Source organism: Gossypium hirsutum, chromosome A07 (genome assembly GCF_007990345.1).
Source record: "Gossypium hirsutum isolate 1008001.06 chromosome A07, Gossypium_hirsutum_v2.1, whole genome shotgun sequence".
NCBI lineage: Eukaryota > Viridiplantae > Streptophyta > Magnoliopsida > Malvales > Malvaceae > Gossypium > Gossypium hirsutum.
The window spans coordinates 54,471,765-54,487,671 of NC_053430.1; the positions used below are offsets into that span (position 1 = coordinate 54,471,765).

General features: G+C 32.8%; 1 protein-coding gene across 1 annotated transcript in view; it reads left to right on the forward strand.

Annotated features, from left to right (window-relative positions):
* The first annotated feature begins 7,668 nt into the window (after window positions 1-7,668).
* LOC107956318 (uncharacterized) overlaps window positions 7,669-15,907 on the forward strand; it is a 43,301-nt gene continuing 35,062 nt past the window's right edge. The window contains exons 1-3 of the mRNA XM_016892020.1: window positions 7,669-7,735; window positions 7,831-7,964; window positions 8,079-8,349. Coding sequence (XP_016747509.1) covers window positions 7,669-7,735; window positions 7,831-7,964; window positions 8,079-8,349 — 472 coding nt within the window. The remainder of the gene's footprint in view (window positions 7,736-7,830; window positions 7,965-8,078; window positions 8,350-15,907) is intronic.

Here is a 15,907-nt window from a genome sequence, read left to right on the forward strand (position 1 = left end):
TAACATATTACAAAGGATCAATATTACATAAATTAACCCATATGATACCTATTTTAACATTCCATGCAAATATAATAGAGATGGTGAGTAATAGCATAAATTGCACAATATACGTCAACATTTTATGCATATGTGATCATAGATAATATCAAATATACATGCATTATCGTTACATACTAAATATAATATAGAGCATAATGAATACAACAATATAAATTGCATAATATATATGTGATAATATTTCATGCAAATGTAACTTAAATCAACGTAAATAGTTAATTTTCATGCGGATAACAAAGAACATAAAATAACAAATAATCTATAAAAGTTTAACCTACTAAAACAATACTAAAAAAATAAAAATAAAGTATAAACTTATTAAAAGTAAATCAAATAAGATAAAAATAAAGATATTTTAAAATATTAAGAATGATATAAGAATGATAAAGGAATACCCTATTTTTTAAAAATATGATACATACATATAAATTATATTACAGGATATAATAACTTAATATATGAAAAATGTACTAAATATTGATATTACACATATTTATTTAATAAAAAAATTAGAAAAACATATATAATTAATAAGTAATAAAATAATGTATATTTTATAATAAAATAAATGTAATGTAAAGAATAATGTATGGTAAAATATATAACATACGATAAAATTTATAAACAAAATATATAATGATATAAACTATATGATAGATAAAGTATAAAATAATAAAAATGATATAATAAGTAACTTTACATATGAATATGGTAAAATAAATATAATATATATAGTAAAAATATATAACATATAATAAAATATAAACAAAATAGAATGAATAATATATATTAAAAATATAACATATAATAAAATTTATAAAAATGTATATAATAATATATATTATTTTATATAACTAACATTTATAAAAATAAATAATACATATAATATTTAAAATGAATCAAAAATAAGAAAACTAAAATCGAATTTTATAAGAAAAATTGGGGCCAATTATAAATAAAAGGAAAATTTGGGTTAAATTGAAACGCGCATTAAAATTGAGGGACTCACTGGGCAATTAGCCCTATCCCCAAAATAACACCATTTTTAGAATAAGTCTTATAGTGACCAGAGGGACTAAATTGAAACAAACGTAAAAGGTTAAGGCCAATTTAAAATAAAAATGAAATGCAATTATAAAATTTAAAAATGCGGAAGGATCGATTGAGCAATTTGCCCATTTATCAAAAACACGCGGATCCTTCCCGGGTCACGGGTCAACGCGCGGATCCTCTACTGAAACGGTGCCATTTTAGTGCTTATTGACTAAGCCAAAACGACACCGTTTTTATTATGCTATATATGCCAAAACTTAACCCAAAATTCATTTGGTAATCAGTTTTTAAAAAAAAAACTTTAAAATCCTCTGAAAGAGGAGAAAAGGGAAGCCCTCCGGCTCCGGTCTCCGGCCTCCGGCCACTGGACTGCAAGTGCCCACGCGCTGCATGCGCCGGCGTACACGGCGGAGGGAAGGCTAAACGCCCTTGTTTCTCAACGCAAATCCGTCAGTAAGTTCTCTTTTATACTCTTAGCAATATTTGTATGTAATCATAGAAAAACAAAATAAAAGTAAATTAGCTCTATTTTTTAATTTTTATTATATATGCCTGCTAAAAACTTTGTATTCTTGACAATCTGCTGTATTTTTTGTATATATGCCTATATAAAAACTCTCCCCCCTTTACATCATTTTGATTCGGGCTTTTATAGCCACTAAAAATAATATTCTATCTGTTTGATTTTATTCCCTGCCATATTTGGATTGCCTCTGTTGTTCTTCTTTCCTATTTTGCAGATACCAGTGCGAAATTCGGCGACGATGGGGTGTCAATTCGTGCGTAGATTACGGTAGTCACGACGCCAATGGAGGCATCGATGAGGGGTCACTGACACGTTGCCAGACGAAGGGGCGTGATGTCTGCGGCGCGAAGCTTCTGGAAACCCTAGGGTTTCCTGTTTCAGTTTAGGGTTTGGACCTTATTGGGCTTTACTGATTTGGGTTTAGTTGTTGGGTTTTAGGTATTTAGGCTGAAAGTTTTGGGGTGTAGCCGGGTATAGGGTTAATTTTGGGTTTAGACCAGTTAGGCTACAAGTGTAACCGAGTTTGGGCTATCGGGCCTTTAGGCCTGTTTATTGTAAATGGACTGTTAAATGGACTTTATTATTTTTAAATAAATTTTGTTTTTGTTTTTATTATTTATGGGTTTGGGTTATTACAGATAATGCATGCGATTCAATTGTATTGAAACTATTAGAGCATGAATTGCTTGATTGTAGAAATGAGATAATGTGATGAGAATAGAGATAGTAAAATTCCCGAATGAACCTCAGGAAATAAATCGGATATTCATGCTATGACATTTGGGTCACTTCTGTGAGCTAGTGTAAGGCATTTCTAGGACATGCATCAGCCACATTATGAGAGCCAGTGTAAGACCATGTTTGGGACATGGCATCGGCATTGAGACGAGCGATAGTGTAAGACATGTCTGGGACATGCATCGGCTACGAGATGTGTAGTGTAAAACCATGTCTGGGACATGGCATCGGCACAAATATACTAGAGCTTGTGTAATACCATGTCTGGGACATGGCATCAGCATCTAACCCCACAATTGAGGCTAAATGAGTATCTAATAAAGTTCCAAATGGTTCAACGGTGACAGAATGATTTGAAGTTAACAAGAAAAGCATAACCGTGTTGTGAGTGGTATAGGTGCCTATATGATATGTACGAACTGTGAGCTCGATATATGTTATATGAGGTGTATTGAATATTGATAAGTAAGTTGTGCTTAGGCCACTTGTGTATTATGACACATGTTGATGAATGGTAAAGTTATGTTGTATATTTATTTATGTGCAACTTACTAAGCTTTATGCTTACTCCCTCTCCTTTTTCATTTTCTTATAATGCACCTATCTAGCTCAAGGATCAACGAAAGTCAGAGATATCGATCACACTATCAATCGAAGCTTTCGGTATAATTTGATTTATATTATTGAATATGGCATGTATAGGGAACTAGACTTGTGTTTTGCGTCATTGAGAGTTGGTCAAATGTATTGGTTTGGATTGGAAACCCTTCATTTTGTATTAAGCCTTGAATGTTGGCTATTATTCATTTTGATTTATAGGCAAAGATGTTATTTTCATGGATGAGTAAAATGCACTAATGGAATGTGGTTTATTGTGGTTGATTTGGATGCATGAGATAGCCTTGTATTGGTTTTGGTTGCTTATGTGTAGGTTGTGTATATAAGGGTGTCAATGGGGCTTGGTAAATAGCCTTATATTTTCCACACGGGGAGACACACGAGCGTGTGTCTAGACCGTATGTGACACACAGGTTTCCCTATGGGCATGTGGTTCGACCGTGTGTCCCCTGCACGTAAAGATTTCAAGTTAGTATGCATGATAATAAACACACGGGCAGAGACACAGCCGTGTGTCTTAGCCGTGTGATGTACATGGCCTAGCACACGGGCTTGTGCCTTGGCCGTGTCACATTTTGGGGATGCTGATGTCAGAAACAAAATGTCCATGTTTTTGCACACGGGCTAGGACACAAGCGTGTCATGGACATGTGAAGGACACGGGCATGTGCCAGACAGTGTGAAAACCCCTGTAGGTGTGCATTTAAAATTATTTCCACACGAGTGGAGGACACGGGCGTGTCCCTATATTTCCTAGGCTGTGTGAGCCACACGGGCCATCACATGACCATGTTGAAATGGCCACACGTGTAACACCCCTTACCCATATCCAAGGTCAGAACAGAGTACGAGGCATTACCAGACTTAACAATACGCATAGACGAAAACTGGGCCATAAAATTTCATTTAATTCAAAACTTTTCGAACACATGCATAACAAACAAAGCTAACTATATCATTACATCAAAACATAGGACATGGCAAGATTAATTAAACTTATAAACCATAATGGATAAGGACCACATCTCATGATTTTATACGATAACTCAATGCAGACTGATACGTATGGTCAAAATCATCATAAAAATACATATCACAAACCAACTTCCTATACATGCCACTCACTTGATATTTCTAATATTTGAATTAATTTTTCCAAAAATGTTAGTTTGATAGTGTGATTTTGCCTCCGACGATCTCCAACCCCGAGCCGACCTGCCAATACTAAAGAAATGGAGAGGATGGGTAAGCTTTACGCTTAGTAAGTTCATATGAAAATAATAAGCAATTACTACCATGCTTTTCAAGATAAAACACTATAATTGTACAATTACACATATATTCAGGACAGGCTATTTTCTGGAGTCCCGGTGTAAAAGAAAATCATATCTCAAGTTACAAAACTTGAAATCCAATTCTGTAAATTTTTTGTGAAACTAGACTCATATGTATACTTACTAATTTTTTTCTAGAATTTTTGATCAGGACATTTAGTACATTTTATTAGTTAAAGTTTCCCCTATTTCAGGGTATGACTACTCTGACCCCTGTGCACTACGAACACAATTTCTCCCTGTAAAGAATTCCAATGACCATGCCGTTTGTTTCCCTTAAAATTAGATTCAATAATGAATCCATACATGTAAGGTGTGACTCTCACTAATTTTTTTACAATTTATGGTGAATTTCTAAATTCATAACAGGGGATCTAGAATTCATTCAGACCCTGTTTCACAAGAATTCAAATATCACACAATATAGAATTCTTTTGCTTCCCATGTTTCTTTCATGTGAAAATAGACTCATTAAGCGTTATTTCCATAATTGTTTTTTAAATTTAATTCAACTTACACAATTTTTGGTGAATTTTCAAAGTCAGGCACTGCTGCTGTCTAATACTGTTTTACTACTAAAGTTCACTTTTCCACAATTTCACTTAATCCATTCCATTTTACCGAGGTTCGCTCAAATATTGAGCATATTGCTCATAAATTCAAATAAACATATACTTGCACTTGTTCATCACATAATCACTTTCACATGTATTTTCATTTAATCGATTTCTCGGTGAACTCATCGGAATAATAACAGATACACAATTGCCTGCACATTTTCCCATTTCCACACTTGTAGCCGAAGCTATCTGGTACGCATAGTAGCCTGCATTTAGTACTACACATGTGACCAATAGTCTGGTACACGTAGTAGCCTGCACTTAGTACTACACACGTGACCTCACTATCTAATACACGTAGTAGCCTGCACTTAGTACTACACACGTGATCATAGTTTTCGAGTACGCATAGTAGCCTGACTTAGTACTACACATGCGACCTCACAATAGATCATTAGTATCGTTTTTATTCCGAAGGTTCAATCGGGAAATTCCTCACTTTTCAAAATTTTGCTAAATTGTCCATAATCAATTTAAATTCATAATTTACATCAAATAACCATTTGATAGGTAGCCACATTTCATATGATATCAAAATATAATAACATAAAAAGAATCGATAGATTATTTATGTACGAATTTACTCGAAGTGTCGATCTCACTATCCATGGTACCATTTGTCCATTCATAGTATAATAAGACACAACTCAAATATCAAATCAGCTTTTAAGAATTTACATAACATATATCACATATTTCATATATCACTTGTCATGTATCTTCATTTTCTTGCATTTCATGTAACATTCTTTCATGTCATATTTCCACATCATAAACACCATTCCATCAACTTTTCCAATATATTAAATCATAAAATATATGCAATAATAGTAAGAAATATAATTCAAACATAATATTGCATTATTATTATCATACGAACTTACCTCGATCTAGAAACAGCAATTTATCATTTTAGTCCATAACCTTGTATTTTCCCGATTTAAGCCTGAATCTCGATTTCCTTCATCTATAATATCACATTTAGCCTAATAATTAGTCACACTATCCATACGGGTCCAAAAATCATATTTTTAAAAATTTTCATTTTGACCCCTAAACTTTTGCATATTTGCACTTTTGCCCCAAGGTTTAGAAATTAAACTTCATCCTATTTTCTTATGTTTTATGACATGCTGATCATTTTTCCCTGCTATGGCAACATCAAATTCTCACTCTAACATGTACTTATGACTATTAGGTATTTTTACCGATTAAGCCCTTTTGCTCGTTTTCACTTAAAACCGAGTAGCACAAGTTGTCTAACATAATTTAAAACCTCATATTCTATCATAAAACACCAAAATACACAAATTTCACCTATGGGTGTTTTTCCAAATACGAACCCTAGGTTGAATTATTGATAGTATAAGCTAAATCAAGTTACCGGGACTCCAAAAACGTAAAAATCATTAAAAACGAGGCTAGAACAGACTTACAATCGAGCTTCGAAGCTTGGAAACCCTAGCCATGGAGTCTCCCTTGGTATACACGTCCATGGTGAAGAAGATGAGCAAAATTGGCTTTTAATTTTGTATTTTAATTCATTTTACCCCTAAATGACCAAAATGCCCTTACTACTAAACTTTCCAAAAATTCCATTCATGTCCAGTATTTGTCCATAAACTTTGAAATTGGTCAAATTGCTATTTAAGACCTCCTAATTAATATTTCAAAGCAATTTCATACTAGAAACTTCTAGAATGCAAGTTTTGCAACTTATTCAATTTAGTCCCTAACTTCAAATTAAGCACTTTATGCATAGAATTTCTTCACGAAATTTTCACACAATCATGTAATCATATCATAGACCTCAAAATAATCATAAAATAATTATTTCTATCTCAGATTTGTGGTCACAAAACCACTATTCTGATTAGGCCCTAATTCGGGATATTACAACACGAGCGTGTTACCATTCCACACGGGCGTGTGCCTTGTTTCAAAGTCAAATTTTCTATAGATGGTTTAAGGAGTCGGGTTGATTCTGAATAGTTTTCAATGGCCGATTTGGGGCCCCTAGGCCCATAATAAGAAGTTTTAAGTAGAAATTGTAAAGGTTCTAATTTGGATCAACTCTTGGTGACTTGGGGAATGTTTGTGTGTATGAGATCAAGTTAAGTAATGCATTGTTTTCCACTCCAGCATGGATTACAGGTATGGGGTGTTACAAGATGCTTCTCCAAATGATGTGTTTTTTTCTAAGTCTTATAACGAGACTTACGAGATCATCGAAATGACCGCTAGCAACAATTACCAATGGTCGACAAATTGAGCAGTTTTCGAAAGACGCGTAGCTGGAGTACATGAAGTGGACGCGTTGACTTCACTTTCTACTCAGGTATCTTCTATTTTCTCAATGTTAAAATAGTTTACAAATAATGGTTTGAATAATTTTGCAGCTTAATCACCAAGTCAGTATGATGTTGTTTCTTGTGTGTATTGTGGGGATGGTTATTCTTTCGAGAATTGCCCTTCAAGCCCCGAGCCTGTTTGTTATGTAAGGAATCAGTATCAAAATAGAAGTGGACAAGGACCACAGCTCAACTTATATAATCCATCATGGCAGAATCATCTGAACTTTTCCTAGAGTAACTAAGGAAATGGACCAAACAATCATATGCACCATAGACCCAATCAATCCTAAGGGTTTAGTCAACAAGCTCTAAAACCACCTCAAGATGAGTCTTCAAATAGTTTGGAGAACTTTTTGAAGGCGTACATGGCAAAAAATGACGCTTTGGTCCAAATTCAAGTAGCAACACTAAACAATCTAGAGAACCAGATGGGTCAGTTAGCTACTGAGTTTGTAGTAGACCACAAGGAGCTTTGTCGAGCGATACAAAAAATCCAAGGAGTTTGGTTAAGGAACATTGCAAGGTAGTTGCATTACGAATTGGTAAGATTTTGGAACCCAAGGAGGTTGTGATTGAAGATGAGCCTACAGAAAAAGAGGAAAGTCAACCAACAGTTGAAGTTCCTACACTGAAAAAATCAAATGCTGAAAAATTTGATGAGGTAAAGCCTAAACTAGTGAATTCTGAAAAGCTGACACCTTCTTTTGCAGATTTACCTCCTCAGAAAATTTGTCCATTTCAACCTAAAGTTTCATATCCTCAAAAACCCCAGTAGCATAAGCAGAAACAAGAGGTGCAATTGAAGAAGTTCTTGGATGTTCTAAAGCAACTTCACATCAACATCCCGCTGGTGGAGACTTTAGAACAAATGCCTAATTACGTAAAGTTTATGAAGGATATTTTGTCCAAGAAGAAAAGGCTTAGTGTGTATAAGACTGTTGCTTTGGCGAAGGAGCGCAATGCTTTCTTACAAAACAAGCTACCTCCGAAATTGAAAGACTCTACAAGCTTTACGATACCCTGTAACATCGAAGAATATCATTGCGGTAAAGCTTTGTGTGACCTTGGAGCAAGCATCAACTTGATGCCCAAATCTATTTTCAAACTGTTAGGAATAAGTGAAGTAAGACCCACTACTATGACACTTCAACTAGTGAATTGTTCGTTAGCATATCTTGAGGGAAAGATCGAGGATGTTATGGTAAGAGTTGATAAGTTTCTTTTTCTTGATAACTTTGTTGTGTTAGACTTTGAAGCAGATAAGGAAGTTTCGATCATCCTTGGGAGATTTTCCTAGCTACTGGAAGAACATTGATAGATATGAAAAAAAGAGAACTCACAATGAGACTTCAAGATGACCAGGTAACATTTAACATTCTAAAGGACATGAAATTTCCCAATTCAACGGAGGAATATTCAGCAATGGAGGAATTAAAAACCTTAGTTTCTATGGACTGAGAGAGCAATCTTGAAGAAGACTGTTGGAGAACATTTTAGGGTCTGAACCTTTGGAAAATGAAAAATGTAATGAAAACATGGCTTTGATGGAAGCCAATCGAAGAGTTATGTTCAACCAATGCGGTTCAAACCGCTAGAGCTGGAAATTTAGGAATTTACACAACCAAATTTGTTAATCGAAGAACCGCCTAAACTTGAACTAAAGGTACTTCTATCCCATTAAAAATACGTTTATATAGGTAACTATCCTACTTTGCCTATGATTGTTTCAGCAGAACTGATAGAACATCAAGAGGAGTAATTGATTGCTATTTTTAAAAAAAAATTAAAAAGGTAATTGGTTGGACTATAGCTGACATACGAGGTATAAGTCCATCCTTTTGTATGCATAAGATTATTTTAGAGGAATGTAACACCCCCGACCCAGCATAGGAGTTTCGGCTAAGTCAAAGGCATTACATTTGATCACTGAAGTGATCCCGTAAAGCCATTCTTTTTACTTGGGTCCATTTGATTGAAAATCACTCTTTAGTTTTTAGGAAAAAATTCTTTAGTTTGAACTAAACTTATTTAGTAATTCAATTACAATAATATTAAGGTGAGGATAAATAAAACGATGAAAAGGCTTTCAAGAAAAGTATTATCTATACTTTGAGTATTTTATAAAGCAGCAGAAAACAAATTATAGCTTTTAAACTGAATGGCATGCAAATACTAGTAACAATATTTAAATGTCATGTATAAAATAAATAAATAACAATTCCCCCAAAAAAATAATTGATTAAGGGAAATTTTAAAGAAAACTTAATAGTAGAACTTAATAAAAAAAATGACTTGCTAATCCGAGGGTCTTCTGATGCTGATTTGAATCCTATTTTCTGCATTACTTGAGAGGTAAGGAAAAGGGTAATGAGCTTACAACAACTCAGTGTGAGACTAATCTTAAATCATTATATATCATCAATCGTACAGTAAAGTATTTAATTCATAACATAATAATAATTTAGGCATAATAAGAGGAACATTTAATAAATCAATACACATACAGAATTATGATGCACATGTGTAACACCCCTATCCCGTAACCGTCGCCGGAATAGGACGAGACGTTACCAGAAATTAGGAATCGGATCAGAACAGTAAAATTTTGAACCTTTTCTTAAATAAAAGATCATTTATTTATATAACTAATAGACACAAACAAAGATCGAATTTAAAACTTATAAAAGTAAACTTCCATAAGATGCCATATTCGCTTGGCTTATATACAATAGTCAAAATATCATTCTACTTATAGTCTATCCTATACGTGCCATAAGCTAAGTCCAAATCACATGATTACCACAATAGTAGATAGTGTGACGAAGTGCTGACAATCCTCGAGCTAATAGTAAGAGTCAAAGATCTACAAAAATAAACAGAGAAACATAACATTCAAAGTAAGCTTTCATAAGCTTAGTAAGTCTTAAGCAATTTAAACAGATGAACTTAAAAAAACAAACCAAATGTTCGAAATCACATAACACTTTCTGAGTACAATACTATTTGGCCGATTATGCACAAACACATATCATTTTACTCCGTTTATACTCAAACTCATATAAACATAGTATTTACAAGCTTCCGGATTAACTTTAATTCTTTCAAATTTCACTAGTGTATCATTTCTTACCCACACTTACTTTCAACATTCATAGTTAAATGGCATATCGAAAACTATATTGTAACTTTGCATAATAACTGAATGCACACATATACAAATATACATATGAATTTACAACATCTTTTCATATGCTTCTCATTACACATTCTTAATTCCCGTCAAATCAATCTCACATATATAATATATATATCACATACCTGAATCACTTAATGTGTAATACGAGTTCAATTTATCATCTTAGCATAGGATCTCGTAGTCATATACTTTATCAAATTCACTAGCACTTGGCCTGCGAGGTATAAAACCCGAACATAATACCAGCACGAAGCCTACGGGACTTTAAACACGGATACAATCTCAGCACAATTTATTTTATATACTTTTTACTAACTTTGGCCTCATCAAATATCTAATCATACACACTTTTCACAATTGGTCATTCGGCCACATTATATACACATAAACATATGTACATTTCACACTTGCCCATTCGGTCACACCACATACACAAGCACATATATAAGATAATGCTTTTATCATTACTTGCTAATATATCATATACTTTGCTTTCATTTAAATAACCACTCAGCCATATTACATTTCTAAGTAACCATTCGGCCTCACTATACAAATAAGATAGCACACATTTTCATAAAGGCCATTCAGATAACTTGCACACATTTAATATTAGCCATTTCGGCCTCACCATATATACATATCTTGTACATCAATTTCATCATATCAAAATCAACTAGGTATACTAGTCATTCATGGCTTATAGCCCCATTTTAATATGGATTCGGTACTTTGATTACCAATATTTAATCAAACATGTTCTTAATTACAATTATTTAACATTTTATTTTACATTCGGCAATGACATGTTCATCTCCAATAATTCAATACTTATAAACTTATAATTTCACAAATTTTAACATCAAAGATCCATCTAACACTCATATATCATTTCCTAACATCACAATTCAAAATTCACATATGGTTTTAATCAATATCTTATAAGCAACTCAAACAGTTTTATTAATGTTTTCAACATAATCACAAATTCACTACAAGCTGTCTTCCTGAGCAATAGTCATTAAATTATTTGTAACTAGAGCTACGAAACTCCAAATCAAGTTCCGTCAATCTTTCCTAGAAATAGACTCATCAAGCTTTAATTACATTATTTATTAAGCCTCTAACTCAACTCCAACAATTTATGGTGATTTTCTAAAATCACGTTATTGCTGCTGTCCCAAGCAGATCTATTACAATTTACTCTTGAATTTCCAAAAGTTCAAACACTTAAGAACTTACTAAGATCTCAATTTCCCTTCTTCAATTTCCTAATCACATTAATAGTTTCACTTACTTTGTAACATTAATCCACAATTCATCTCATAATTCATTCGGTAATTTCATCACATAATTTATTAAAATACCATTTCCTTATATTGATTTCAAATACATTGAAGAATTTAAAGCATAATTTCATAGCCAAATGTATTCACTATTCGACATTTACAAGAAATTCATAGTATTTTATTCACGTCTTAACTCATGATGCTTTCGGTTATTCCATCTTATCTCATGTATTCAAAATACCATTCACACATATTAATTCATAAGACATTTGGCTATCACACATAGTCCTCACTAAATTAATACTCATTCTATTTACCATTACTTAACCTAAACACAAAGATCATATATCATTCTCTAAAACTCTTTTAGCATATACCTCATTTCTATGCACAATTTAATCGAGTAAGCTAGCCATTTTCGGCTCATATTATGAATATTATTAATCATTCGAAAATATATATATTTATATGTCACATATACTAAAACTTTATTCTATATTCATTTAATCTTTAAACACATAAATTCAACTTAATCATTTAAGAGCTTACCTCAAAAGTTATCGTACGGCTATATCGACTACACGACTACCTTCGTTTTTTTCCTCGATCCGAGTTTGTCCCCTTAAGCTCTTGATGCTCAATCAACAATTTTAACTACTCAATTTACAAACGACAATGTCATTACTTTGCATAACAGAAATTAAATTGCATTACTTAAACTATCCACGGTAATCACCTTCCGAGCACCTTAATTTTCTTTAAGCTAAACCACCTCATAGCATACATATACACATTTGGCTAATTATAAAACAAAATCAGCATTCGTAACCGAATCATTAACTAAAATCACATTTGGTAATATGCTTAAATAATCTTCAATATTTAATAACATCTAAAACTAATTTGCTTGAGGTGCCATGAATTATTCAAATTGGTCGAATATCATTGAATTTCTAAAATCATGCTTATAACCACTTGGCCAAATTTCACATATCAAAGCCATTTATATATATTATTCAAAGTATTTAACAACACTTAAAAGTCCAAAACCGAATGCTCATCTTACCACCAACATGCATATTTAATTATCTCAAGCCTCTCTTAATCAATTTTATTCATAATAGCATGAACTCAACAATCCATTACTCATATAAAACAAACATAACTGAAAATCCCTTCATGAACTAATCACTCACATGTAACATACTTTTCAAAAACAAGCTCATAAACATATGAATTTTGGTATCAAATTGTCCATTGAACATTTGTTTACTATCTTCTATCCTCAACTCAAATTTCCTCAACTCAAATTTCCTCACTCATTTTCACTAAGGCCGAATCTAAAATGCCTCATAAACTAAATTTATCAAGTGGGTTTCGGCTAGAAAAAAGGAGAAACATAAATTCATCAACAATTTACAAAACCATATCAAATTACCTTCAAATTTGCCTCCAATTGACCGAACGGTCCCAAAACCATCCTTCACTCTTCTTCTTTTTATGAATTTCAGCTAGGTGAAGAAACAAAGATGGGTTCTTGTTTTCTTCACCAAATTCTTATTTTATTTTTATCAATAAACTATATAATAATGACCATATCAATAAACTACTTAAAAAAAATATCAATTCATTATTATACATATAAAATATGCTTATTTTGCTCACCAAAACCATCATGGCCGGCCACTAACATTAAAAGTGGCAAATTGACATACAAACCCACTTGTTTGCATCATTCAATAATTAATCACTTAAAATAAGCCACATATATTCAAAGTTTCTCACATAAGTCCTTTTTATTTAGAAACACATTCAAATTGACAAAAATCAAATCATTCAAATTTCACACATGCATGATCACATATTTTAGACATAAAATATTATATTCAATTATTTCTGCGACTCGGTTTAGCAGTCCCGAAACCACTTCCCGACTAGGGTCAGAATAGGGCTGTCACAACATGTATGTTTTAATTTCCCACCCGTCTATCCGAACCGCCCTCGAGCATTGCTCAACACACCATCCCACATAACACATAACAATAACTAACCGTCCCAAATTTAATTTTTGATGATGGTCGTTCACTGGTCATTTATGACGATAACTATTACTACCACCCCGGATTGGTCCAATTTTGATGGTGTCATTTTAGCCTACCATCCTACCTTATCTATTTTGGATGACATTGCCACCTACTTCGTGCAGTATTGACTTTCGGTGTGGACTTAAATTGCCACTGTCTCCAATAAAACTCCTCCATCCTCCATTCCCAATTTCATGTAATAGTATACTCATCATATCATACTCATTATCAAAATTTGATACTATGCTTATTTAGTACATGTACTATCACAACTTATCATCAAATGACATGTAATCATGCATTCAATCAATCTCACCTATACACACATATATTTGGTGCGTGTAAAAAGAATAACAATAATGCATATACAGGGGTTCGCATAAAGCATAAATAGAGTTCGCACATAGCATGTATAGGGTCCGTATAACTAAATATGTATAACTCACCTATTAAGAAATTAAAGATCACATATAATTTCTATGGGCTTACATATAATCTCTACGTGCTCACATTACAATTCCTATATTGTTCGCATGATATTTCCTCTAGGTTCGCATATTATACAATTCACATAACTCTTTTAATTTCTTAACACTACAATTAATCACAGATAATTTTTTAAGTTTATAGCCCACACCTGATTTGAAGACTTAAAAACCTTAGCTTTGGATAGACTAATAATTTACTTGAGAAAAGAGGGATGATTTTGAAGATTTTAAATTCTTTGATTAAAAATCAATTTAAAAATGGAAGAGAAAAAGAAATTACCCAAGAATTTGAAAGAATTTTGCAATATGAATTTTAAAGGAAAAATAGAGAATAAATAGAAGGAATGGGGATAAATTCTATTAGGATTAGAAGATAAAAAATTATGGATTTCTATTTCTATTTGAATTTATTTAAAACAGAGATATAATTTCAAAATAGGATAAAAAGATTTAAAAATATGGAATTTTAATTCTATTTAAATTTTAAACAGTGATAAGTTTTGAATTCTAGTTGGGATTAAATTGGTGTGAATTCTTAAGGTTTACAAACGTTTGGGGCATTACTATATTTTTTTCAAAGTTTAAGGCATGACTGCAATTTTTCAAGGTTGGCCAAATTAAAAGAAAATCAAAAAGGGGAGGCATGATTCAAACCCAAGTTTTGGTGGAGAGATTGGCGTCTTAGCCTCTAGGCTATTACGCAATTCTTGTTTTCTTTTTACGCTTAATTATTCTTATTCCTTATTGCTAGAGGATTGTTGATTTTTCAAAATAAAAGAGAAGGTTAAGATTTGAACCTGGGACCACAAAAGAAAAAGGAGAGTACTTTACCACTTTAAACTATATCTTATTCATTGTTTATTTTAGTCAATTAATTGTACATATCTATTTAGGGCTCAACTTACCTATTCTCTTTTAGTTTATGTAATTACTCAATTTTTTTCTAATTTATTTCACTATTATTGTAACACCCCTAACCCGTATCTGTCGCTGAAACAGGGTTATGAAGCATTATCAAAATTTTCAGATCAAATACAAACATTTCATAACATTTAACATTCATGTTAGATATAGTTCATAAAGTCCCTTATGTGAGCCCTCGAGGCTCGAGACATGTATTAGAAATAAGTCGGGACTAAATCGGGTACTCAGAGAATTTTTCACAAAATTTCAAAATTTTTCCTAGGTGCAGAAGTCACATGCCCATGTCTCAGGCCGTGTAACTCTCTGACTTGGGTCACACGTCCAAGTCAAATGCCTGTGTGCTAGGCCGTATATAAATATCTGGGCATTCTATTTTGAAATTTTAAAGATGCAAGGGACACACGGCCAGGTCACACGCCCATGTCCTAGGCCATATGTCACACACAGCTGAGACACAAGCCAGTGTCTCTGCCTATGTAGACAAAAATAGGCTACTTTCCAAGCCATATTTCTTACCCCATTTTTTCATCCTCCTACAGTTTAACACATTCACAAGCTATTATAGGTCATTTAATCCAACTCAAAATCAAGTCCTACACATGATATAATACCTCATATAATCA